This window comes from Hydra viridissima, unplaced genomic scaffold (assembly GCF_058129835.1).
Source record: "Hydra viridissima isolate aposymbiotic clone 2 unplaced genomic scaffold, HvirCarnegie_v1 scaffold_4, whole genome shotgun sequence".
Lineage (NCBI taxonomy): Eukaryota > Metazoa > Cnidaria > Hydrozoa > Anthoathecata > Hydridae > Hydra > Hydra viridissima.
This window is the reverse complement of record NW_028324303.1, coordinates 2,217,064-2,243,973: the sequence shown is the minus strand read 5'-3', so window position 1 is coordinate 2,243,973 and position 26,910 is coordinate 2,217,064. Positions and strand designations below refer to the sequence as shown.

Genomic DNA, 26,910 nt, shown 5'->3' with positions numbered 1-26,910 from the left:
CAGCAATTAGCAAAACAATGGTTCTCAACAAGAATAACTTGGTAATCACCAAGAGATTTGCATCCAAATGCATTCCAAACATCCTGCCCATGTTGAAAATCTTTATCTACAATATATTCTCAAGTTAGTTCACGATAAAAAGCCTCTTCTGGTGGTAATCAAAAAATCTTCTTGAAACGTTCATGACTCTCGATGCGCTCAAATCAATCACAGCGTTTTCGCCACGGTTGAATACTCTATCGATTCAAACTATCACATAGCTGTAGCTACATGGAACCTGCTCAGAAATCTGACGAGTGGAGCTAAAGTAACTTTGTTAACTTGTTAATTTAACGTTTCAAAGTCAGCGTAGATAATATAGGGCATGCGCATCTGCTTGTGATGATTAAGATTTAAGACTTGTGATGATTAACTTTAAAATGTTTTCACCCAAATTTTAGACTTTTCCCACTTTTTTACCCAACTTTCACCCACTTTTTTAGATTTCACCCATTTTAGAAATTTGGCTTGTGTTATCTCTTATAGAAAGAACCCTAACAAGTTGTTCTTTATTGATACTAGGATTTGAAATCACCAGTGCGAAGCGCGCAACATTTCTATTTTCACCATAAAAATACTGTTTTACTAATTTTGTACACTAAATGAACACAAATAGTTTTCCCTGGGCTATTTTAATAAAATCTTCCTTTATTTTCAAACCATTATCACTAATTGCATCATTTGAATGGACCTTCGCTGATTTAAGAGAAATATCAAAGTCCTTTAGATTTCCACCAGCTGAGTTAATGACATTAGCCAAAGTAGGTGTATGTACTGAACTCTGAACTCTGAACTCTGAATACCATATCTCTTTGCTGTAACAGCAGTAGCCTTTAAGATTTTCCTACGTAGCATAACTTCAACAAAATCTGGTTTTCTTTCATGAGATCTTGGTTTTCTTTCCTCTTGATATTCAAAATCTTAGTTATTCTCTTCGTATTGTGATTCTTTACAGCTAACCTGATTTGTTTTAAAAAATTAAATTTAAAAAGAAGCATATACTGTGTCATTTGCCTAATATATTGGTCAGCTACTATTGGAATTGAACTTCTGTTCCAGATTTTCTTCAGTGACAAAGCAAAACAAGTGCTTTTAAGAAAATTACATCCTCCAGCGTTAATTACATCCTCCAGCCTTATTCCAACCAATTTCAAAACTCCCGTTAGGAAGTTTGCAAGAAACTATATCACTGAGTTTATAATTTTTCTTTTCTCGCTTTAATTAGTTTGCTATGTAAATATTGCAGAACTTGCTCTCCAGTAGGCAATTGAGATGATGGTAGTATCTCAATGGTATCATTGATCAAAAAAACTTTAAATTTCGATCTTGTATCTTTTCCCACTTTATTTTAAATATTACATTATATTTGTTTCTACTGTCAATGTAGATATATTATTTTTTCCACTAAAATAAAACATAAAACAGGAAAATAATAAAAATTAAAATTATTTTTGATTTTTCAAAAATAATTTTAATTTTTATTGTTTTCAATTTTTCAAAAATCAATTTTTCTACTTAGACAAAGGTTAAAAGCGTTATAAATATTTGCGATCTTAGTAAAATAAACAGACCGGCAAGTTGAAGGTATAGTAAAAACCGGTCAAATTTTTAAGAAACCGAGTCAAAACTCAGGGTCTAAAAATTGTGTAAATGATTTAAATTTTGTTTTTTATCATTTACAGAGTATACCCACAGCACACGGAAAACAGTGCTTTTTGATTTTCGAAAATAAGGGGCGTTTGACCCATCCTAACATACATGAGATACATACATAAATACATACATACATACATACATACATACATACATACATACATACATACATACATACATACATACATACATACATACATACATACATACATACATACATACATACATACATACATACATACATACATACATACATACATACATACATACATACATACATACATACATACATACATACATACATACATACATACATACATACATACATACATACATACATACATACATACATACATACATACATACATACATACATACATACATACATACATACATACATACATACATACATACATACATACATACATACATACATACATACATACATACATACATACATACATACATACATACATACATACATACATACATACATACATACATACATACATACATACATACATACATACATACATACATACATACATACATACATACATACATACATACATACATACATACATACATACATACATACATACATACATACATACATACATACATACATACATACATACATACATACATACATACATACATACATACATACATACATACATACATACATACATACATACATACATACATACATACATACATACATACATACATACATACATACATACATACATACATACATACATACATACATACATACATACATACATACATACATACATACATACATACATACATACATACATACATACATACATACATACATACATACATACATACATACATACATACATACATACATACATACATACATACATACATACATACATACATACATACATACATACATACATACATACATACATACATACATACATACATACATACATACATACATACATACATACATACATACATACATGAAATTTTTATATATATATATATATACATTTTTTATATATATATACAATTTTTATATATATACATTTTTATATATATATATAGTAATAGGAATCAGCAAAAAATATATCAATTTTTATAAATATATTATATATAAATCATTTAAAAATTATTTAAAAGATCTTAACATTAAATCCGAAAACCAATTTTCAGTTCAGAATCGCAAGGAGGATTAAATAAATAACGTTTAAAATAAAAAAAATGTCATTTTTTTGTACACCTTCGCCGGGTCGTTGATACGAGTTTCAACATAGAGAAGGTTGGACAATTGAAACGGCCTTTATTTCCAAACAATATATTCTTGTGACTATGGTTAAAAACAATCGAGTATCACCCCATTAAAAAAAAAACGGTTGTTTTAAAATGGGTGGTCATTTCGAGAATAACCCGACTATTTAAATTCGGGTAATTCCCGAGATGACCACCCGGATCAAAGTTCGGGTTTCCAGCGGTATAAAGAATACTGATTGACAGGAACATTTTAATCAAAATTACTAAATGACAACTTTATAGTGTCCTAGGTGGAATAGTGTATGATGAAACATGAATGATTAAGTGTTAAAAACAAAAACTTAGCTTTTTAATATTTCCATTCACTTCTCTGGCTACATTTTATCTATTACGTCAATGCATCTTTTGACGACAAAAAAAAAAGATTACGAAATTTTATATTGAAATTGAAAACTCAGCAAATACTTTTAACTGTCTACTTTTAACTGCCTCATCAGGATCATGTATGAATTAAGAACAGAAATCACCTGTTTTATGATGCTATTATGCTGCGTGAAAATTTACTTCACAGATTCTCAACTGATAAAAGCTGAGAAAACAAAGTGCGGTAAAGATGATAAATTAAATAGCATTATCATTACTCCTGCAGGAAATATCTCATGCAGTGACTCTTGCTCGTGTTCAATCTTTGAGTTCAAAATAATCTCCTATGTGGGCTGCGAAAAATGCTGCTGCGAGTTGGTAAGCAAAGATTACTTGGATGAAATCAATTACTTATCAATTACAAAGACACGAGGTATTTCTATTTAATTATGCATTAACTACTAAAGAGTTCATATAGTTGTAAATAATATATATATATATATATATATATATATATATATATATATATATATATATATATATATATATATATATATATATATATATATATATATATATATATATATATATATATATATATACACACACATATGTTAAGATGTCCTGTTATTTGGTCAAAACATTTTTATAAGAATTCTCATATTTCATGTTGTGAATGGGTGAGAAAACAATGTGTTGAGTGTCAGCCCATAAAAATTTTTTTACAGATCCCTTTACTTCAAATTAAAAAAAAATGAATTTTCATATGTCACATTACAATGCATATCAAGTACAGGTTTTTCTTAAAACTTAGATGAACATAATGCTCTTATGCTAACCCTCTGATCTAATGATAATATCATCAGTAAGTGGTCATGTAAACATTTTTGTAGGACCATGAGGGTGCATGAAATTAACTTTTAAATCTTTCTTCTTGCTATCAATTTGTTAAGCTATACTTATTCTCAGATCTAGTGTTTTCTTTTCTACTAGATTAACCTCTGGTGACAAAAATTCAGCCAAAGTTTTGAGCAGTTAAAATATATTAATTTTGCAATTACCTAGTCTCATTTAAATCCAAGTGTGATCATTCCTTCATATATATATATGGGTCAAATCATTATATTTCAACCAATGGCCTGTGGGGTACCATCTCTGATTTTCCTGATTTTTACATATCATTATCTACACAATGTAAATAGGTTAAATATGCAATTTCAGAGTTCCAAGTGCAACGGTTTAGAAATTATAGCCTTACAAACACTCTCAGGTAGCCCCCCTCAGTTCCTCGAATGGTAAAAATAGACAACTTTAAGGCCTTATAACTTTTTTCTAACTTTCAACAAGTGGCTCATTTTTTCTAGAACTATTTTCTAGATAGTTTTGTCTTACAAATAATGATTTTTATTAGCTTGTATCATGTTAGAAAAAAACTACAGCCTCCTCAACTTTGGAAAAATTCTGAAAAATGCTAAAAAAAGGCAAAATGAAGTTAACCGTAGTATTTTTCTATTCATCAACAAGTCCTTACATGTTAGTTTTCTGATTAGCTACAATTGTCTGCAACAAGTGGGCAAAATATAAGCAGCTTGTTACATTTTAGAAATCAGTTTTATCTAAGAATATATAGTCCACTTGACTAAAAAGTCCCATTTTCAGCCATTTGGGGATAGCTCGTAAGTTTTTCTAACACTTTGTATTGATCTGATATTAACAGCAAATAAGACCATTAGATCTAACTATATAAAAATGTAAACATCACAAACTTGTCATGTTCACAACAAAAATGGCAGCATTTTTTAGTAACCCTATTTTTCAATTATCAGGGTTGAATAGCGTTATTGGAAACCAGTGCCCCTCCAACTTGCCTTCTGGCCCATGTGAGAGATGTAACCCACTATCTGTAAATTGTTTTAAAGAATTCTATATAATTGCTATAAAAACCATTTCTAGCCCAACATTGTTATTTATGTCAAAAGTATATTTATCTTTTTTTTCAAAATTCTTGTATACTCCCTTAATAATGGCAATACATAATAATGTAGTTGAAAACAATTATATATGATAATTCATTTCATCTTTTTTTTAATAAGATAAGAGTAAAACCCTCTAGTGTTTTTGAGCTCAGGCTCATGTAATGTGGCAATAATGTCACTAACTGGATACCAATGCATATCTGTGGTTGTTGGATACTTGAAATAATTGCCTGCTTTTTGTAAGCAGCTAACACAAACTGTGTCACCTTTAAGATCAGTTATCTTGCCAGGAAAGAATTCACCGAAATAATTCACTAATACCCAATCATTAATATTAATATCAGTATTCATTGATTTTTGTGTATTAACGCAAGTATCTTCCAGCATGTGAAAAGAGTCAAATGTACTGCTCATTGATGTTACATAAGCTTTTAAACAGCATGATTGAGGTGAAAAGTAATGATATGAGCGAGTTCCTTTGATAGCAGGAACATTCTCAAATCGTTTAGCAAGCACTTCACTTGTAATAGCAGCTGTTTCGGTTTCAGAAATGTAGATAAATCTGAAAAAAAGTTAACATAAATCATAATACTTTTTCCAAATATGTATTTAGTAAGGTCTTGTTTTAAGGAATCCTTTTCTTTACTAATTGACTTTTTATAACTAAACATTCATATGTTACTTTCATTATTTTTGGGTAAAAGCCTATTATGATATAGGATACTAGACATCAATTATTTGAAAAAATACCATAACCCAAATGTAGATACACTTTGACAATAGCATGATATATACCTGATGTTTTTAACTATTTCTTTAGCAACTAAAAACATGTCCCTCAGCGTCAAAATTTGATTGTCAATTGGCCTTTGAAGGGATAGGTTATGAATAACTCTTTTCACTGTACCACCTATTCCATTGCATGCACTTTTTCCATGTGCAGTCCCGAAAAAATGCCAATCTGCTTTTAGTCCATAGTCTTTTTCATGAAAACACAGGTTTTTCAAATTAAACCTAAAATGCAATAAGAAAAAAACCTATTCAGTTAATGATTATCTATTTTGTATCCAATTTCAAAAGCATCATATCAAGGGCTGAAAACAGTTTGTTTAGAATAGGTAACATTTGCTTTTTGGTGATTGGTTTCCATTTAAAGATCGCACATATATGACAAATGGATGGAGAGTTGCTTGATTTTTGGAAAAATAAGATGACTGAACTTCATCTTGTATAATAAATGAAAAATTTTCAGCAAAATCCATTTGTATAATACATTCATTTGGCTTCATGTTTTCTTTGAGCTGCTTTAAAAAACATGTTTGGGATTTGCTGACATAATGATGTTTTGTGAGGTTATATAACTTGTCTGTTAACTCTTCTAGAAACTCATCAGGACTTTTAACTATAGTTTCTAAGGAGCATCTATCAGTTTTCAACCATTGCTTATAAGTTATTTCATTTGCTGAATCCCCTAACAGTTCATTTAACTTTTTTTCAATTCTGTCTTTTCCAGGACACTTCTCACACTCATGAAACATACATGGTTTATTTTCTATTGAACATACAGCTAAGGCCATCAGATCTTTTGACTTTAATTCATTTTTTAATGATTTAACCATAAGATTTGGATTTTGATGGTCAATACAAACACAGACTGTGTGCGTGCCAGATTTTCCTGCAATAATACAATGTTGTGGCCTTAAAAGAGCAAATGATGTCAGTCCCACCTTTACTATACCATTGGATTTTGATTCTTCTAACCATTTCTGGTAAAGTTCTGAAAGATTGCATAGTATGAGTCGCTTTTGAATGTGCTGTCTAACATCAACTGTCTTTATGCTAATGTAATCCTTTGCTCCTGGCAATAACCTGCTGTTACTAGCATCCTCATAAAAGTTGACAATTTGATTTACAACTTTAGTAGTCAATTTTTTAGGATTTTTTATGTCTGTTGGTCTCTCACCAAGGATTCCTTTAACATCCTGCAAAGCTCTTGCTTGCTTCACCATATATTGTGTTGTTTTAAATTCATTTATTGTTTCCTGAATAGTCCAATGGAATGGAACTAAAGTGAGCAATTTTATTTTTTGTGAAATATTGATCTCATTATGAAACTTTTGTTTAAGCTGTTCTACAATGAAATCTAAAGAGGAACTTTTGAGCATACTAATTTGTAGTTCATCTTGTTCAGATGCATTCAAAGATTCATTTAGCAACTTAACTTTCTTTTTTATTTTATTGTCTATTTGTAGCATACTCATGCTGGATGATCTTTTAATAGGAGACACACCAAATTTAATAAGACAAGGATTTAAAGTATCAATTTGGATGACAGAGTTATCTGGTGATATATAATCTGGGTCATGTCTCTTGTCAACTTCTTCAACACTCTTGATTTTTCTTACACAACCAAAACATATCTTTTTCCCAGGAATTAAATTATAGTTCAGTTGATTATGCTCCAGAGTGACGGTTGTCAGGTTTCCTTTAACAATCTTTGAATGAATTGAGAAAGGGTCACAACATGATTTATGGTATGTTGAATAGTTATTAATAAATTGTAACCTGTGGTGAGTGCAAATTGTATGCAGATGAATATTTTTTATTCCAGTTCTTAAGGTCAGCAGGTATTTATCTTCATTTAACATTTCTAAAATTTCAGACTGACTGCAGTATGTATTTCTATGACAATCTAACTTTAGTTCAATACCAATAGAACAAGTATTCATGTTTATCTAATAAGTTTAATCAAGATGAAATATTATTGAACCTTCTTCTGTATAAATTTATATGAAATTATATAGGAGAAGTAGGTTCAATAATGAATTGATTCTACATACATACATACATACATACATACATACATACATACATACATACATACATACATACATACATACATACATACATACATACATACATACATACATACATACATACATACATACATACATACATACATACATACATACATACATACATACATACATACATACATACATACATACATACATACATACATACATACATACATACATAAGATCCAACAATTAAAAACAAAGTTTATTAAACAGAAAAATATCAAGGTAAGTAATTTTGAGTTATGAATGCTTACATATTTACATTTGCAAAAGGTTATATTATATAGAATCATTGGATTTTTAGATAAATACTTAAAATTAAATAATAAAATTGAAACTCATGCTTTGTAAAAAAAATTCATTTATTTAAACAAAACATAAAATCAATGTTATAATGGCTTGATTAGTCTTGTTCTACTTCTTATTGCCAGTAATGTATGAACCCACTGTCCTACTTTTGCCTTGAATTATTAGCAATTCAATCAACTGTAAAAAAGTCAACATAATAAAGATTAAATTGCAATTTTATGATTAACTAAATTTTTTTTTGAGTATTACCTTTGAACAATAATGCAGGGTCTATATAGTTATTACCGCTTTAGTTGTGCTCCTATCCAGTATAAAGTCCAGATCAGGGAGAAAGTAACCAACCATATCTTTTTTTTTTAAGGAAATGACTTATGATAGGTTATATCTCTCACATGGGCCGGGAGGCAAGTTGGAGGGGCACTGGTTTCCAATAACGCTATTCAACCCTGATAATTGAAAAATAGGGTTACTAAAAAATGCTGCCATTTTTGTTGTGAACATGACAAGTTTGTGATGTTTACATTTTTATATAGTTAGATCTAATGGTCTTATTTGCTGTTAATATCAGATCAATACAAAGTGTTAGAAAAACTTACGAGCTATCCCCAAATGGCTGAAAATGGGACTTTTTAGTCAAGTGGACTATATATTCTTAGATAAAACTGATTTCTAAAATGTAACAAGCTGCTTATATTTTGCCCACTTGTTGCAGACAATTGTAGCTAATCAGAAAACTAACATGTAAGGACTTGTTGATGAATAGAAAAATACTACGGTTAACTTCATTTTGCCTTTTTTTAGCATTTTTCAGAATTTTTCCAAAGTTGAGGAGGCTGTAGTTTTTTTCTAACATGATACAAGCTAATAAAAATCATTATTTGTAAGACAAAACTATCTAGAAAATAGTTCTAGAAAAAATGAGCCACTTGTTGAAAGTTAGAAAAAAGTTATAAGGCCTTAAAGTTGTCTATTTTTACCATTCGAGGAACTGAGGGGGGCTACCTGAGAGTGTTTGTAAGGCTATAATTTCTAAACCGTTGCACTTGGAACTCTGAAATTGCATATTTAACCTATTTACATTGTGTAGATAATGATATGTAAAAATCAGGAAAATCAGAGATGGTACCCCACAGGCCATTGGTTGAAATATAATGATTTGACCCATATATATATATATATATATATATATATATATATATATATATATATATATATATATATATATATATATATATATATATATATATATATATATATATATATATATATATAGTATTGACTAATCAGTATTGTCTAAATGCAAATTATTTTTTGCATTTAGACAATACAAAAGAAGTTTTCGCTGGATTTGGTTATCAGCATCATCAGCTTGTAAAATTTTTTTAAGTTAAAAAACAGTTTAAATTTAAATGGCATCAGCAGTTAAATGACTTCTTTCTTTATCATCCAAATGTAAAAATGTGAAAAATGATTTCCAAAATTTAGTTTTAACAAATTGGCCATTTTCAAGATTAATACTGTTATTTAGAGGGGAACATTGGTGCCTCTGTATCTCAAGGGCCTTAATGATCTTCAATCAAATTATTTTCTCTTTATTTTAAGAGTTTTAGTTCTCTCCCAGTTAATTTCTTCTGAACATGACTTACTATGCATGGCTATTGCAGACTGATAATGTCTGCCCTCGCTTAAGCTTTTTTGATGTTGTTGAGTTCAAGTTCTAATTTGCAACTTTGTTTTGCCAACATATTTTTTTAAATAGTTATGTTTAATTAAATAAGTTCCAGGTTGGCTAGTGTGTGGTAACTTAGATTTGTTTTTACATGTTAGCAGTGATCTTAAATGAGAATTAGATTTAAGAACTTCTATATATCCAACTTTTCTAAATATTTTCCTTAATTTTGGGGACAGCGATGGTATCTGCAGTAATGATACTGTATGGAGGGGGTCATATTCTGAATTTTATTGTTCTATATGGACCGTTTTTTAGTAATTTGGTTTGCAATACTTGCCAGTTGGCTTGTGAATCACTGCATACGGAGTAAGCTCTGTGAATATAACCTCTAAGTATTGCACTTAAAATTTTTGATTTCAGCAAGGTTTAATTTGAATATTCATTATGGCTTGTTTCCTGTAAACTTTAAACTGGTAATTATCTTTGATGGTGTTCATTATTGTTACATCGAGGAAGTTCAAAGTTTTATTTTTGCTTTTGATTTTGGTTGTGTATTGCAGAGTGTTGTTTATTCAAAATAAGTTGGAATTGCTCTGCTTCCTGAATTTTTGAAAATCTAGCATGACTATGATAAACATATCTTAGATAGGATTTTAAATCAAAAGGAGGGTTTTTTAAACCCTCCACTTGATTTAAAATCCTTATCAAATATAAGGTAAATTATCATAACTATTTAACACAGTTAAATGTTATGATAATTTGACTATTAAAATTAATTTGAAAAAAATTAATTTGAGGTGATGACTTCTGAAAATTGCTCTTTAAAAGAGTGATTTAAACCAATCTAATATGCTTGGAATAAAAGACATTGCTGAAATATTATTACACTTTATTTTAAAGTATTATTGTAATAACTTTAACTTTTAAATATCAACTGGCCTAAATTTTTTATTTGACCTCTTTATGATTAATTTGTATAAGGTTTCTTAAAAGGAAAAAGATTTCAATTGTTAGACATTCAAATTTAGCAGAGCATTTTGCAGTTTTTGCCTTTTCACTTAGTCAACCAATAACATTCTTGGATCATCTGTATTGAATGTGCAAGATAATATTTCTGTTTATTGTCAATTTATTTGTTTTATGTTAAGCATTCATAAAAATGTTTATTTTATAAACAGAAGAATTATTCTTGACACATATCATTTTTTTGCATAAACTTCTTTACAGCTGCTTCTTAAAGTTTCTATTGTGTCCTTGATAAAATTTTACATAAAGTTAGTATCCCCTTTTAGGAGAATTTTTCAAAATTTTATTTTATTAAATTTACGAGGTTGTTAATCATAAATATTGGGGCCTAGAAAAAAACTCTTCAAATTTTGGCCCACCTTTACATATTCATAATTATCTGCTTCCTACAGTGTTTTGTTGTTGATATAGTTATGATAATCTAATTTCATTCTTTCTTTTTTAGACTATAAAAGATTAAATGTTAAATTCATAAGTATCAGTAGCTTCCTTACCTTTGTGATTTTTGTTCTCTTAAGTGGAATTGCTTATAAATTTTGGAAAAGAAAATCTAAGAAATCCTCTGGTAAGTTTTTTGATTTTATATTTCAAAAAACCATACTTTAAGATCATATTTTATATTTTTTTGTTACTTTTTTTTTTTTTTTTTGCAATATTATTAACATGCAAATTATGTTGAGTTTGTATACGTGTTTGTAAAGCTGTTTGGCCATGCTTTACTAAAGAGAGGATTTAATATAGTTCTCAATAAATGATATTCATTTGTGATTTTGTTTAAAAAAAAAGACTTCCATAACTAAAAAAAATGTAGTTCAGAAATTATTTGTAATGCATATATCCATTAAGACTGCTTGATAAAATTTAATAGCTTGTATTAGTACTTCATTTTCATAAATCTTTGTGGAGTAGGAACCTTTTGTTGATAAACCAGGAGTTGCACCTGGCATTATTCAGGTGAGGCAGGATCTTAAAGTACATCTTTGGAAAATTTCCATGTGTCACATAATATTTTTAGTAATGTCCAAGTTTCCACAAAAAAAAGTTCATTACGCTATGCTATAGATGGAATAGACTTCTCAGATGAAGGCTGTTAAAGTTCATATACCAATTGAGTGCAACCCATCTCTAATTCATCAATTATCAATAGTTTATGTTTGGAGATATAGGTTTACCTTTTAAAATGGAATCCACTACATGTCTCAAAGTTTGATCTAGCACATGGTGCTGACAACCAATATATTGTGGAATAAGCAACCCTTTTTGTAATGAATATTCGATTCAGAAAAGCTGCTAATGGGTTTGCAACTAAGTAATTTTGGTTTTATAGTAGGAAACAAACTCCTGTATTTCAATCCAAAGAATAATCTTAAATCAATTATATATTTTCCATTTTGTTCAATGACCTTTTGCCATCTTTTTTGCAACTTCATGATTCTATGCTTGTTGAACTTCTAGTTCTTATCAACAAAAAACTGAACCACATGTGATTTAAGGTCATCATCATCTGTGAACAATTTACATTCAAAAAATTCTGTAAACTTCAAAATAAATGGTAATCAGATGGTGCCAGATTAGAGCTGTATGAGGATGTGGCATCACTTCCTAACCAAGCTCCAATAATTTCCATGGGTTGCTAAAAATGTGTGAAGTCTTGCATTATCCTTTCCAATTTGCCTGTTCTGGTTGTTTTTCCTTGATTGATTCATCCAGATTCATTAGTTGTTGACACTACACCTCAGAATTGATTGTTTGGTTCCTCAGAAGCAGCTCAAAATACACAACACCTTTGTAATCATACCATATTGACGCATGATCTTTTTTTGATGCAATTCAGTTTTTAATGTCGTTTGTGGTTTTTGAATGGGTTGCCTACAGCAACATTCAAAAAGATCATCGTGCTTGCACAATGGTCGTTTTTGAATGATGTTGCTGTAGGTAACCCATTTTTCTTTACCAGTAATGATTCCCTTCTAGAAAGGGTTAGTTTCATTGTGCTTAAGGTGCATATCACAAATATTGATTTGTTGTGTCAAGTGAATCTCTTTCAAATCATGAGGTAATCAAACATTGAGCTTCTTAACAAGTCCAAGATTTTTCAAGTGCTTTTCAGTAGTTGTGTGAGATACATTTAATCTCTCTGCAATCTTTTAAACAGTTATACAGCAATCATCTTCAACCATAACCTTGATTTCATAATCATCAACTTCAGCAAAATGTGCCGAAAATGTTCATTTTTGCACTCTATTTTAAAATTGATGTACAGGTGACATGTACACAAGTACTCGTGCACCACTTGTTTCTAAAGTACCTCAATATGTCTTGTATCAAATGAAAAAAACCAAAGAACATTAAGATTAACTGGTCATTAAAAATATAAAGCATGCTTTTTATGACTAAAAAACCAAAGTTGCTTAGTTGCCATCCCAATACATTCCCTTTAAATCCTGTATTTACTGCAGTTGTATCATAAATGATCACTCTGATGGCATCCCACAAATCATAGTCATTCAGCAAACCTTAAATGCTGTTAAATATACTTTTGGCTTTGCCATCGGTAATAACAAAACTTCTAATTTGATTTCTTTTTCACAGTTTTTTAGAATCACAACTTGTATTTCTTTTCCATCAATTCTTTTCCTGTCAAAATGAAGGGCCAAAGACTTTTCTTCAAAAGTGTTTTTTAAACTTTGTTTTACTATGTCTGCTTGACTCATAACACTTCTGAAAATCCCAAATGGAGTTGGGACTTTAATGCATTGTTTTGATAACTGTTGACACTTCTTTTTACTTTGATGTTTAGATTTACTTTATTTTTACTGATGAAACAGCAGCAAGAGTAGGCTGTTACTCTTTTCTTTTTATCAAAGGGTGAACTGTTATCATCATCACTTAAAGAATCTGATGTATTTGCAAGTTCTTTTGAGGCATAGTTTCAGTCCGTTTTCTAGTTTTTGATGGACAAACTTATTTAGTTTGGTTTATTACATAACCCTTTCCTCCATTGCTTTATAAAATTTCTGATTTCCTATACTTGGCAATATCCTCTCTCATTAGTTAAAATAAATATTCTTTTCAAACCATTCGTTTCCTTATTGGATTTTAATGTTTTATTTCTAACAATTTGAAACAAAATTTTGCACCTTTGTTTTAACTGAATTGTGAATTATATATTCAATATGGCCCAGATTGCAATCTATTTTTCAGCAATAATTTTAAATCTAATGTACACAGCCTCTTCTTTTTATATATCAAAATCTTTGAAGAACAGTAATTAAGTTTGCAATTCTGACCAATTCATGTAATAAATTGTTTGTCTCAGTATAAAGAGTGTTTTTCTTCAGTTTAGACTTTTCAAAATGAACCATGTTATTAGCCCATATCTAAATGTTTTTTCTTTTGGTGGCCATTTTGCTTGCTGTTAAAAAAGCGTGGTAGTTATAAGTAAAAAAAAAAAAATTTTTTAATGTTTCAAAGTATGTTTCAAAGTAGTTGTGTTTTCTATGTTTACCAGGATCACAAGGGAGTAGCGAAGGTGTTGAGGACATCCCGCTATGTATCAGTTGAATTTTTTATATTTTATAGCATTTTCAGTTTTTATATTTTATTTTGTTTTACCAACATTTAAAAAAGAGAAAAAAAAGGAAATTTTCAATGAATATTTATATCTATATTTCTATCTTACTAACACTTAAAGCTAGAGTTTATCATATCTAGAGTTTTTCATATCAGTTCTATCTCAATTTTTATGAGTTATTAAAAACAGAATAATGTGTTAACATCTTCGATTTTTTCACCGCATACTAGAGTTAGTTCAGCTATAGACTTAAAGAGCTTAGACTAAAATTTATAGACTATATTCTTTTTAAAAAACCTTTGATGGTTGGTTTTTTAATTGATTATTTAAAAGAAAATATTTTGTTTTCTTGAATTTATATGTGCATTTATAAAGTGTAAAGGTATTTAATTAATTGAAGATACCATTTTTTTTAAAAAATATTTGTTTTTTTTTTAACATCTTTAAAATGAAAAACCGCGTAAATAATTTTTTTTTTTTTTTTTTTTTTTTTTTGGAAACGTATAAATAGTTATAAGTCAAAACTCGAAAAAAATTTGGTAGGAAATCGATTAGAAATCGACTCATCAAAATAAGAGTTACAACTTATATACTCTTAAGAGGTAGCTGAAAGCCTTGTAGTTTTCAAAAATAAACCACTTTAGTTTGTTGCTAAAACTATAAGTGAATTTAACATTTCATCGAAAGTAGAGCGCGTAAATTAATCATTTACGAGTATCGCATTTAAAACGATAATTTGTATTAGTAAAGCGATTATTACGGCGATTATAAGCAATTATTAGTATATAGATTAAAGTATTGTTATTCTTATAGGGTAAGGAGCTTTTAACAAAATGATTACAATCAAAGGATCCTTACCCTCTGAGAAAGCGATTGAGTTGGTTGAGACAAACGCTCAACGAGTTTCATCTTGATATTGAAATTAATATTGTAAATGGAAAAGCTGAGTGCTGAAGAAGACCTTTGAGTTCGAGGATGAAGGATATTTGACGTGATAATAAGCTAAAAATTTAGTCTTCAACGACATACACAAACACGTCGTCAAAAAGGTGAGATTTGTTTCTAGATGTTGTTAGAAAATCACCTAGCAATCACTTAACAATCTAAGTCTTCAGAAACATGTTGTTAGCTAACACGAGCACGAAATCAATCTAATCCTGGGCTCCAAAACCAGATGGATTAGCCCTGTTGATGTCTTAAAAGGCCATTTACTTGAGAAAAGCAATAAATTTGATTTAAAGTGAAATTGAAGTATCTACTAGTCAGTCAAAAGAAGCCTGACCTTGTTAAAATAAGGAAACTTTGAATCGTTGTTTGTTTTGTTATGATCTGAACCAAACCAAAATCATGCCTAGAAGCATATAAATGTTATCATGCAAAAACTTTTAAATCGATTAATCGAAATGGTAAATCGATTGATCGAAATGAGATTTTATTTGAACCAATTCTAAATAAATTCAATTAATCGATAAACAACGTTATTTAAATCCATAATCAAGTGACGTCTAATAATAAATACCGGTATTTGAACTTTAAAACCAAATAAGTCAGTTACCGTATTTATTCCTCTAAATCAGCGGTATCGCAAGATTTTTTATTTGCATAACTTACAAACAAAAATTTAAAAAATATGTATAAGTATGAAAGTCTGTGGCAATTTATGGTTTATTATGTGTAAGAAAAACTTTATCGTACATAAAAGTTGTTATCGTATTTCGTATATCGTAAAAAATTTTATCGCAATTTTTGTAACATCGCACGCGGATTTCTTTTATTCCATTTAATAATTTTTTTTAAATTTATTTAAATTGAACATTCCTAAACAGAAAAAAGTACATAAAGAATTTTATATTTCTTCAATTTTCATTTCATGAACATATAAAACCCTAACATATCAGACCTTTTCTAGAAAAATTAAGGGTCGTACATTTTAATGATGCCATCAGCTTTTTCTATCAGATCATGTTACAGAAATAGGGTATATGTAACTTGATGCCACATGGGCGTACTACAATACCTTTATAAGCAATCTTTTTATTAACGATTTGAATCTGAGACTTCTAATATACAAGGCGAGTACCAAATTAATTTTGTTTAATTTTTTGGACAAAAATGACTGGAAAAAATGACAAAAAAAGAATATTATCAAAAAGACCTTTTTTTGGAACGCAAGACTTTAAAAACATACATTGCCAGAAATGTTTGTATGAAATAAACACACCAACTGTTGAAGCAAGAGGTCTATCAGGTGACAATATTAGATATTCAGGTATGTTTGTAAATTTTACTTAAATATTAAGATGAACTTGCGAATGAAAACAGAAAGGTCAAAGAAAGTAAATGACCTAGAGTAAATACTTGCTGTACAGTCATGTATTTGTATCAGTTTTTAATTTGCGTTGATACTTAAAATATATTTCTATAAACTATTGTTTGTGCTGTATAGGCCTGTAAATCGAGCCGAACGAGCCAAGCTTGCCAGGGCTCGGCTTGGCTCGTTTACATATTAAGAGTGTTCAGGCTCGGCTCGAGCTCGTTTCGAACATGGGGTTCTTTGTTCGAGCTCGGCTCGTTAAGGATTAGTATTGCTTGGGCTCGGCTCGTTTTACATGTTGCTCGAGCTCGACTGGTTTAAAACTCGAAATAATTATTGTAACCTGTTAGTTTAAAGCTCGTTTAGTAAAAAAAATTGTTCGTTAAAGGCTCGTCTGTAAATAATGCAAGTCCAAATCAACAAACAACATAAACAATTCTACAGTCTATTAAACATGCAAATAAACAACATAATGAAATAAGATCCCACAAATCTAATAGTTCAAAATAAAAGTTAAATCTAATAGTTCAATGTTCAAACTTAATGTTCAAAGTTCAAACATAATGTAAACTCTCACAAACATAATGGATGAAACAAGATAAAAAGCCTTCCTCTAATTCTTTTGAAGTTGAACCTCAAAAGTGCGCTGAAAATCTGAAATTTTACAATAAACTTGCATGAGAATGAATCTAGATAATTAAATATAAAAAATAATTGGAATTTGAAAAGAGATATCATGCTACATAAAAACATAATTAGAACCTTAATTTTCAAAGTTAAAAAAAAATCTGTTGAGCACTAATTTATAGTTCTAGATTTAGTAAATACAAGTTTTTAACAAAAACAATAATTCACGACTCTACCTGATTAAATAGCAGAGTAAATAAACAAACATTCAATATATTATCACGAAACATTTAGTTGTGCAACTTGAAAAAATACCTCTCTACAAGTTAAAAAATAGCTCCTTCAACAAAATTTTTGTAAAAAGAGTTTGAAAAAAAGTTTTATACATTTACTTTTCTGTTTTGCATAATTTTTACACTCTTAAATCCATTAAAAATGGTCTAAAACATATTGGGCCTGTTGGCAAATGACAATAGTCATTAGCAGCCTCACGTAATTAAATTGTTTATATTAATCAATTATTTAGTGTAATAAGAGTTATATGGGTCATATCTCATATGATTACACTAACACTATATTTTTATTATATACTAATATATGTAATATCACAATTTTATTTATTACATATATATTATTATAATATAATATATATATATATATATATATATATATATATATATATATATATATATATATATATATATATATATATATATATATATATATTCGAGCTTTAATCGAGCCTATTTGAACGAGCCTATGATGTTCAAGCTCGGCTCGTTTAATAAACGAGCCTAATTTTTTGTTCAAGCCCGGCTCGTTTACCATTTGAGCCGAACATGAACAAGCTCTTGTCGAGCCGATCACCAAGCCGTTCACGAACACGAGCCAGGATTTGCAGCCCTAGTGCTGTAGGTTCGAACTCTGATACCGACAATGATCAAGTTATAAAATCAGTCTATAAAATAAAAGCATTGCTTATTAAGACCCTATTTTCATTTGTTGCCAACACTAATAAGTATGTTTGTTTGATGTGCCCGGAGATTGGAAACCTTGTATTTGGGCCTGAATCAAATCAGCGAAAACATATTTTTCATGTTCATAAAAAATCTGAGTACCTTTACTTTTCTCCAAAAAAATTACTTGTACAAGATAAATCATTTGGGATGCAGAACAAAGATAAAATAGATGAAACCACAATAAATTGTATCATTCAAGATGACCGTCTTTTAAACGATTTTCATAAACATGACTACTAGAAAAAGCGGATTCTGAGCCATTGATACTTTTCCTATACTTAAGGAATCCAAGATGGTGTTATGTTTTAATGTGAATTGTTATTAGATTCTGAGCCATTGATACTTTTCCTATACTTACGCCTAGCATGCAAGATGTTGTTGTGTATTTTTTTTCAATATGAATCGATCAATGTTTTTGGTTCAGAGTCGTGTATGGGTTAATCATATCCGAAGAGTTTATCATAGTCCATAAAATTAAAACAAGGTTCAATGCGTATCGTAATGTTATCTTGTAAAATGTGTCTTTTGTCATCATCAGAGCTGAATAGTTTATCATAGTCCATAAAGTTAAAACAAGTTTTTAGTTTGTAGTGTCCGAGGGCTAGCGTGTGAATGCCGTCTTGTAAGATGTGTCTTTTGTCATCGTTAGCGCTGAGTGCGACTTTGTTGATTTCTTCGGTGTAGATATCATGATGATGAGATCGTATGACGTTCATGGTTGTAAGCTTTTCTTTGTTATTTATTAAGCAGTCTTTATAGTCTTGATGAGTGATGTGTTTTTCAACAACTTTCTTTTTTACTCCTTTGCATTTTTTGTGTTCTTTTTGATCTATTTCTTCAGGGATGTAGTAAGAGTAGAGTTTAGGTCTAAGTCCTACAAACTCTTTAATTTGTTTGCCAGCAGCCTCGTCCTTGAACATTCCGATAATTTTTTTATTTAAGCCTACTTTGAACTCAGCGTTTTGAATGGCAGGATGATCTTTAGGAAAGTCGCTCGTGTCAAATTTGTTTTCTAGATCACCAGCAATGTCTTGATAAAAATCATCCGTTTCTATTTCGTAAATGAGAGAGTCAGTGTCGGTCATGAGTAATTTCGCACGATCGCCGTATTTAGGCTTCATGTAGTCATAGTGGTGTTCAAACATGAGAGTTTTGCTTATGTCTAGGACACTCATTCCCAAGTAAACAGGCTTGTTGTAAAAGAGTTTTATTTTCTTCATGTGAACTGCGATTAGGTTTTCATCAAAAATGGTATTTTTCTCATAATTAGGTTTTTTGGATAATTGTAAGACTTCTTTTCTCGTGGTGACAAGCCTAACATCAACATGCTTTCGAATATTCTCCATTGTTTTTCCAAACATGGAGTTGTTCATGAGCTTAAAAAAATCCTTTTCAAACTCGTTTTCAGCTTTTGCTCTTAATCCAGTGTTGAGGTCAATGTATTTTTTCATAAAAGGTTTTTCTTCAAAGGTGATGCTACGATGAATTTTTGTGATGACTAATCCCATTCGTTCATAAAGTTTTAGGTTTTCATGGTGAATGACGTATTTTTCTTTGTTGTTTAAATTGGGAACAAGCTTGTATACTTTTCCAATGGTTAGTCTTTCAGGAGCTAAAGGATAGTCGTTGTGTAAATCGTGAAGCTCTTTAGGATAGGTTAAATCGACTTCGAGAAAGCAAGGCATGGATTTGCAATTGGAGAGTTCATCCTCAGTCATCCATCTGAATCCTCTAACAGGAAGAGGTTTGCACATAGCCCATCCATATAAATTGTTAGCGTCTAAATACTGAATAAATTTCGATGGTTGTGAAGGATCATAATCACCCATGTATTTGTTATTAGCAGTTCCAAGTCGATTGGAGATCATGCTGATTCCACCACGTATACCTTTTTCTATCATAGTGAGCATATCAATATCAGTTAACAATTCCAAGTTAATTTTAGTTTTCTTTAACATGGCGTCCCAAGCCAAACCGGGGGAAGTATAATACCAAGGAGGGTCAAGACCGTAATGTTTCAAGCAAGTGTCTCTGAAATTTTCAAAGACATCTGCAAGCATCAGTACATCAGAGACGTTATACAGCTCGTGATAATCTCTAAAGATTCTGCATTGAAACACGTCATAAGCCTTTTGCGCGTGTGCATAATCTTCAGAGCTTATTTCCTCATCATTCAGTTTAGAGTAAAAGGCTTCGATAGGAGGCAATTGCGTTTCGGAAAACTTTTCAATCGAGTCCACCCATTCGTAAGGGTAAATGCCTTTTCTTAATAGCAAATCTCGTTTTGCTCCGCTGAATAGCAAATTTAAGTTTTTGCACATGATGTCTCCTTTTTTAGATCTTCTATGAGCGCAATCTTCACAATTGTCTTTACATTTGCATTTTTTACCTTTCTTAACCATACAGTCCTTTTTGCATGTTTTTGGATCTAATTTTGAGCTCTCCTCACACAAATCTTTAACAAGGTTGTCAGTTAAATCTTTTAGTGAGCTTGACATGAATCTGAAGCTGTCAATAAACCTCAATTCTTTCCATACTTCCTTACGTCTACCTTTCTTATTAGTAAATTCTCTCACTTTGATTTGTTTAGAGAAGCTGATATATTTTTCTTCATTGTTAGGTATGCAATTGAGTCTTCCACCAAATTTCTTGATGAACAAATGGCTGTCATAGCCAGATAAATTATGGAAAATGACTGGTATGAATTTTGGAATTTTATAACTTGAACTACATTTCTTATGAGCAGCTCCACGATACTTTCCGGTCAAAGGGCAATGGTCTGAGACTTTATCACTACCAAAGTCTTTTTCGCAAATGTGACATAGGGTTGCATCCTCAAAATTCTTTTTATCCTCATCAGTTTCCACTTTCTTTTTTACTATATCAATCTTGTCGAAAATCTTTATAAGATCAGCTTCAAGACTGGTTATAAATTTTTGAGCTACGTCATCCTCATCGCTTTCTGCTATGTATGTAAAAGGTTTATCTTTATAAAGACTTTCGTCAAAGCATTTGATGTAATAGCAGAAGGAGCTTGGAACGTGCTTTTGATGTTGTTCGGTGTATGACTCTTTCAAATTCGGTGTGCAAGTGTTGATAGGTTTGATGAAACTTTCAAAGTCTGCATATACAACATACGGAACTCTCATGGATCTCTTGTAGTTTTTAAACTGAACGGTTGTTCCTTCTTTAGGAAGTTCAATTCTTACTGATGTGTTATCATAGCAATAAGGTTGATGCTGTTGAAGCTTTTCTTCCTGGTCATAACCTTGCAAGCAATTTCGGCAATAATGTTGTTTTCTTTTTGTTTTTGTTGTTTGCTTAGACATAAATCGACTCAAACTTTTAATGAGACAGTAATGGTTATTGTCCTCGTTTGAAATGTACATCAAGTCAACACAGTGCTTTCGATCTATAAATTTAGATATTTGCAAAGGGTAAGGTGTTTCATTTTCATACCAAAAGACGTTCACGCTGATGTCGGGATTATTTTTCTCAAACTTTTCGACTTGAGACACCTTCACAGGAAATTCTATTCCATCCCAATGAAGCTCTTCTGATTTTAGAATCAATTCTTCATCAATTCTTCCGTTATGCATATTTTTCATATTCAAAGCTCGAGTGACTGCCCATTTAAAGCATTGATTGTCCTTGTTTTCCATGTTGATAACCGCCTTTTTATTTTTTAAGATAGGAGACAACTCCATGTAGGAAGAACCGCTGAGAGGTTCGTAATCAGTAAAGTTAATGTCCATTCTTAAAATCTTTGATAGGATGCAATTAGATCCCAACGCATTGTATTTGGTGTTACTTTCCAAGACTTTTTCTTCCATTTCACCCATGAGCGTTCTTACATCTGTAGCCGCTAGAATAATCTCTGATCTTGATGAAAAGGTTGCTTCCCGAGTCACTTCTTCACCAGTGATGATGCTTACAGATTTCAATTCACACGCTAAAACAATTCTTACCTTTGTATTCCTTTCTCCTTCCATGGTTTGAATGGCAGACTCTCTCACCAAATTAAAAAAGGATGCAATGTCTTGGTATCGAGAAGAAGGTGTGTAAGAAAATTGTCTCACAGCATGCTCTGCTGAATGTTCAGTCATTTTAAACTTTACTGTAAATGGTTTTGACGCTGGATGTTTATACACTGTTTTTAATACAAGTGATTTGATAGACTTTATCTTTTTATCGATTTGTTCCACTGATTCGCTTACATTCTTCTTGACTACTTCAGGAACGTAAGGTTCTATCCATTCTTTAATATCATTAAACTTAGTTGCAACATAGGACGCCACAATTTTTGCAACTGCCGTCAGACTTGAAAAAAATTAAGGTCTTGGTGGAATGACTGGTTTTGGTGTTATGACAGGTGTTAAATCTGAAACAGGTTCATCAAGAATCTGTCTTTGCAAATGAATTGGTTTCGGAGCAATAGGAGGTTTTACAACAGCAGGTCTTGGTGGAATGAACAATGGTTTCGGAGCAGGCAACGGTCTTGCCTCAGTCGTTCGTCTACGAGTAGAAGCAGGCTGCAAAGCCATTATAAGTTCCTCCTTTCTCATTTTATAATACCCTTTTATTTTTTGCCCTTTAGCAATTTCTTTTAATTCTTTCACCGTTTTGTTTTCCATTTTATTAACACAAGATTTTTATTTATATCATTTTCAAATTTTTAAATTCAATATATAAAAGAATTTAAAAACTTATCGCGCTAAAAAATCTCATACTTGTATCCATCATCTACTTTTCCATTTCGTCTCGCAAAGTACTGCCAGCCATGTCCCGTCTTTTTCTTCGATTCATAAGCAGACTTGTATTCCACCACCTCACCAGTATCAACATGAGTTATTCTCAAACCTAAAGGATTATTTCTAATTAAACATAGTCTCGCATATTTAGGATCAAGAGGTTTCTTTTCTTTTTTCTCATTTTTTCTAGGTCTTCTAACAGGTCTCGCCTCTTTCGAGTTTTCCAAAAATGCATCTTTACTAATCAAGTTGTTTTCAACCGCAAGCATCATGAGCGACATTTTATTGTCAGACGTTTTGGAAACACCATTTTCTTTTAGCAAATTTTTCAAAAGCTTTCTTGTGTAAGGCATCTTTTATTATGCTAAGATCTTATTTAAATCAAATTCGATTTTTTTCATTTCTGACATCTGAAGAATCTTAAAAATTCAAAGAATTTCCATGGATACGAAGTATTTTAAAAATCACTTGTGATTTTCATGGATCCAAAGTATTTTAAAGTTTTCATACACAATGTCTTTGGAACCGAGTGAATGATTTAAAATTGCGCTTTTCAGATTTCCAGAAATCTTTTTTTTCTCCTCGAAATCGCAATCTAAACCAAACACATACTTGTCAATCATTCTTAGCTTTTCTTCTTTAGCCAAACTTTTCCAAGTACTGAGATGCTCTTTGATTTTCTTTTCCATTCGTGAAAATTCTGTCTCACCACTCCATAAAAGTCTGTAAAGCTTATCTCTCTCTTCATCACTGTACTCTTTTGGAATATTAAAATCTCCCTTTTCAGCGACGTAAACAGATTCACGAAAAACACCTGTTTTTCCAAATGCAAGAAGCTCAAGATGTCTTTTTTTATTTGCGTCAGTCTCTTTTATACTACATTCTAGAAAAAACGGAAAAAACTGTTTCATTTTATTCTTCTTGTAACCGATTTAGATCCTTTTTCGGTCTACCCACAGGTCGATCTTCCTTCACGTCTTTAATCCATTCGTTTTTATCAATCAAGTTGTTTTCAACCGCAAGCATCATTAACGACATTTTATTGTTTGACGTTTTGGAAATTCCGTTTTCTTTCAGTAATTTTTTCAAATCCTTTTTCGTATATCTCATTTTTTATTAAAAAAATATTATTTTGAAGGACATCAATAAACAATATTCATTCTGCTTCCATCTGATTTAATCCTAAGCAATTTATCGGAAATGAGGACAGCAAAGGCTTGAGTGTTTGCAGGAACGTTTGCGTTAAATGTAGCTTTTATTTGCACATCTATCACTGAAGTTTTTAACCTCTCGGCCTGCTTGCTTACATCAAAAACAAAAAGAGGGCAAATGTATCTATAATTTAAGGCAGACAAATTGGGTTGAGCTATAATTTCGTTTGTCCCATAAAGTCTATTGTCAAACTTAGATGCGTCTCTATAAGCTCTTGAGTATTTGTTGTTATTAAAGTCTAAATTGTAATCAACAGCAGGATACCTTTCACTGTTTAAGGTGACATATATGTTTTTCAAGTCGCAGTGATCAAAGACTGAAGGATTTAATTCTTGACTTCCAGATTTATTGGTTTGGAATCCAACAATGACATACCTCGGTCTTTCACTAGCAGATCTTGCGCTTAACCTCCAACTAAAGTTGTTTGACACAGGAACAGCGATGGTATCGCATTGTCTAGATCTGAACGAAAATGGAACATCTACTTTTGATTCAATGATTTTGTAAAGATTGTTGCTAGTTACGACAGAGGGTGTGACATGAGGCATAAACAAAGACAATTTAGTCAAATCCACTTTTCCTGCAGCTGTTGCAGCTGATCTAAAAATAGCATCACTATCGCTCTTTCTCACAAGAGCAAGTGTATGCTTAAATCCATATAGCACTTTATCGTAATCGTCGCAAAATCCAAAAATGTGCTTTAAAGGAATGCAGAACGAAAACGTTCCTTTTTCTTCAGTCTGTGCAATGATGTAATTTTGTCTTTGCTTAAATCCAGTGTTGTTGACAAGATCTGCTAAAGCTGTTATGTCTCTTTGCCACAGCTGGTTCATACCCTCTGAAATTTGAAACTCTACTGGATATTTGAGGTACCCAATCATGGTGGTAGCTTGTCCAGGTTCGTAAATGGTCTCCACCTCTTGATTCGACAACTGATAAGAAATCTGACTGAACATGTGCATGATACCGTTGTTAACCAAAGTAACGACGTCTGCATCAACGTAAGAAGTTCCATCCGCTTTTAAAAGTCTTCCTTCAACCAAAAGGTAAGCCTCAGATGGAAGCGTGAACAAATCTTGCTGCTCAATATTGATTCTTATTTCTCCATCAACGTTTAGATTCTTATTCACTGGTTCGTATTCATGAAACTCAAATCTCTCAATTTCTTCATCAACAATAATCTCTTCTGTAAAATTTAAAACATCGGAATTTGCCATTTTTATACATCAAAGAAAAAAAATTTTCTTTGACTCATGCAATCAAAAGCCCATTTCCTTTTACCAGGTCTTGTATTCTAATCGCTTTGTTCTTCGACAATCCTGATCCAAGCATAGAATATTCATCTATAATCGGTGCTGCTCTCTTAACAATGCTTGAAATAATTTCTTTGCTTTTAAGGCTGAGATCATTCTTTGCAGCTTCATGTGGTTTTGGAGTTCCAGTCTTGGAATACAATTTCTCAATGGTCTTTTTACCTTTATCAATAGCCACATCTCTAGCAGTGGAAATGGCTGTAGAAGCTAGCTCTTTTCCTGCAGATTTAGTAGCCATGATTGCTTCTCTTCCCAGTTCGGTTTTTGCAATTTTATTAGCCAAAGTAGATGCTGCTCTTGAAGCGCTTGAAGCTGCTGCTCTTCTCAAGAAATTCTTAAGCGTGTCAATTATTCCACTTCCACCCACAATATGCTTCTTAACATATCTATTTCTATAAACGATCATTTTTATTTCCATAGATTTTTTTTATTTCATATCGATATACGCGATCATAGCCTTGTACTCGTCTTTATTAATCCTATTCTGTCTCAACAGCTCATCGCAAATGGAAACAGCCACATTTCTCGACTCTTTATTTCCAGCATGCCATGCAGCGATACTCAAGTTGAGCTTTTCCACAAGAGCATTTGGATCGCTCGGAAGAATAATAACGCCATGACCTTTTTTACCCTTTTTATTCATCATTAATTTTTCCCAAATAGGCTTTATAATCGTGACGTATTTTTCTCCACCAATAATGACGTCGTTTTCATCGATGGTTTCTTCTTCTTTACCGATATGCAATTTTCCACCTTCTGCGTGAATTCCAAAAACTCTATCGCATAATTCTTTTTTCGATGCATATTTAGCCATGTAGTAACTCGCAATACCTCCTAAATTCATTCTTTTAATTGGCGACGGCTCGCTTTCTGGATAAGTCAAAGCCAGTGGAGTGTTTTCAGCCTCTTTGTATGCGATGCTCTTTAGTTCG

The 26,910-nt window shown here is 31.1% G+C and overlaps 4 protein-coding genes across 4 annotated transcripts; 1 reads left to right on the top strand and 3 right to left on the bottom strand.

Annotated features, from left to right (window-relative positions):
- The first annotated feature begins 3,177 nt into the window (after nt 1-3,177).
- On the top strand, nt 3,178-14,959 carry LOC149889388 (uncharacterized). The gene is made up of 3 exons (XM_090085971.1): nt 3,178-3,757; nt 11,614-11,733; nt 14,680-14,959. Exons 1-3 carry the CDS (start codon nt 3,463-3,465, stop codon nt 14,730-14,732), a joined length of 468 nt encoding a protein of 155 aa, XP_089942097.1. The 5' UTR covers nt 3,178-3,462; the 3' UTR covers nt 14,733-14,959.
- Nucleotides 5,394-6,148, bottom strand: LOC145180700 (uncharacterized). The gene is made up of 2 exons (XM_080055633.2): nt 6,096-6,148; nt 5,394-5,862 (listed from the first exon to the last, which is right to left on the bottom strand). Exons 1-2 carry the CDS (start codon nt 6,131-6,133, stop codon nt 5,394-5,396), a joined length of 507 nt encoding a protein of 168 aa, XP_079911759.2. The 5' UTR covers nt 6,134-6,148.
- LOC149889389 (uncharacterized) lies at nt 6,410-8,355 on the bottom strand. The gene has a single exon (XM_090086282.1). The coding sequence runs from the start codon at nt 8,027-8,029 to the stop codon at nt 6,410-6,412; it is 1,620 nt and encodes a 539-aa protein (XP_089942408.1). The 5' UTR covers nt 8,030-8,355.
- Nucleotides 14,960-24,595: 9,636 nt separating the features above from the next.
- On the bottom strand, nt 24,596-25,627 carry LOC149889387 (uncharacterized). The gene has a single exon (XM_090085106.1). It carries the CDS (start codon nt 25,625-25,627, stop codon nt 24,596-24,598), a length of 1,032 nt encoding a protein of 343 aa, XP_089941232.1.
- Nucleotides 25,628-26,910: the final 1,283 nt, after the last annotated feature.

Excerpts from the sequence above, each read along its gene's own strand:
- LOC149889388 (XM_090085971.1), top strand. The coding sequence starts at position 3,463 with ATGTATGAATTAAGAACAGAAATCACCTGTTTTATGATGCTATTATGC. Across the intron at positions 3,758-11,613 it reads ATCAATTACAAAGACACGAG|ACTATAAAAGATTAAATGTT; the intron begins GTATTTCTATTT and ends TTTCTTTTTTAG. Across the intron at positions 11,734-14,679 it reads AAAATCTAAGAAATCCTCTG|GATCACAAGGGAGTAGCGAA; the intron begins GTAAGTTTTTTG and ends TATGTTTACCAG.
- LOC145180700 (XM_080055633.2), bottom strand. The coding sequence starts at position 6,133 with ATGTTTTTAGTTGCTAAAGAAATAGTTAAAAACATCAG. Across the intron at positions 5,863-6,095 it reads GAAATAGTTAAAAACATCAG|ATTTATCTACATTTCTGAAA; the intron begins GTATATATCATG and ends ACTTTTTTTCAG.
- LOC149889389 (XM_090086282.1), bottom strand. The coding sequence starts at position 8,029 with ATGAATACTTGTTCTATTGGTATTGAACTAAAGTTAGATTGTCATAGA.
- LOC149889387 (XM_090085106.1), bottom strand. The coding sequence starts at position 25,627 with ATGCACATGTTCAGTCAGATTTCTTATCAGTTGTCGAATCAAGAGGTG.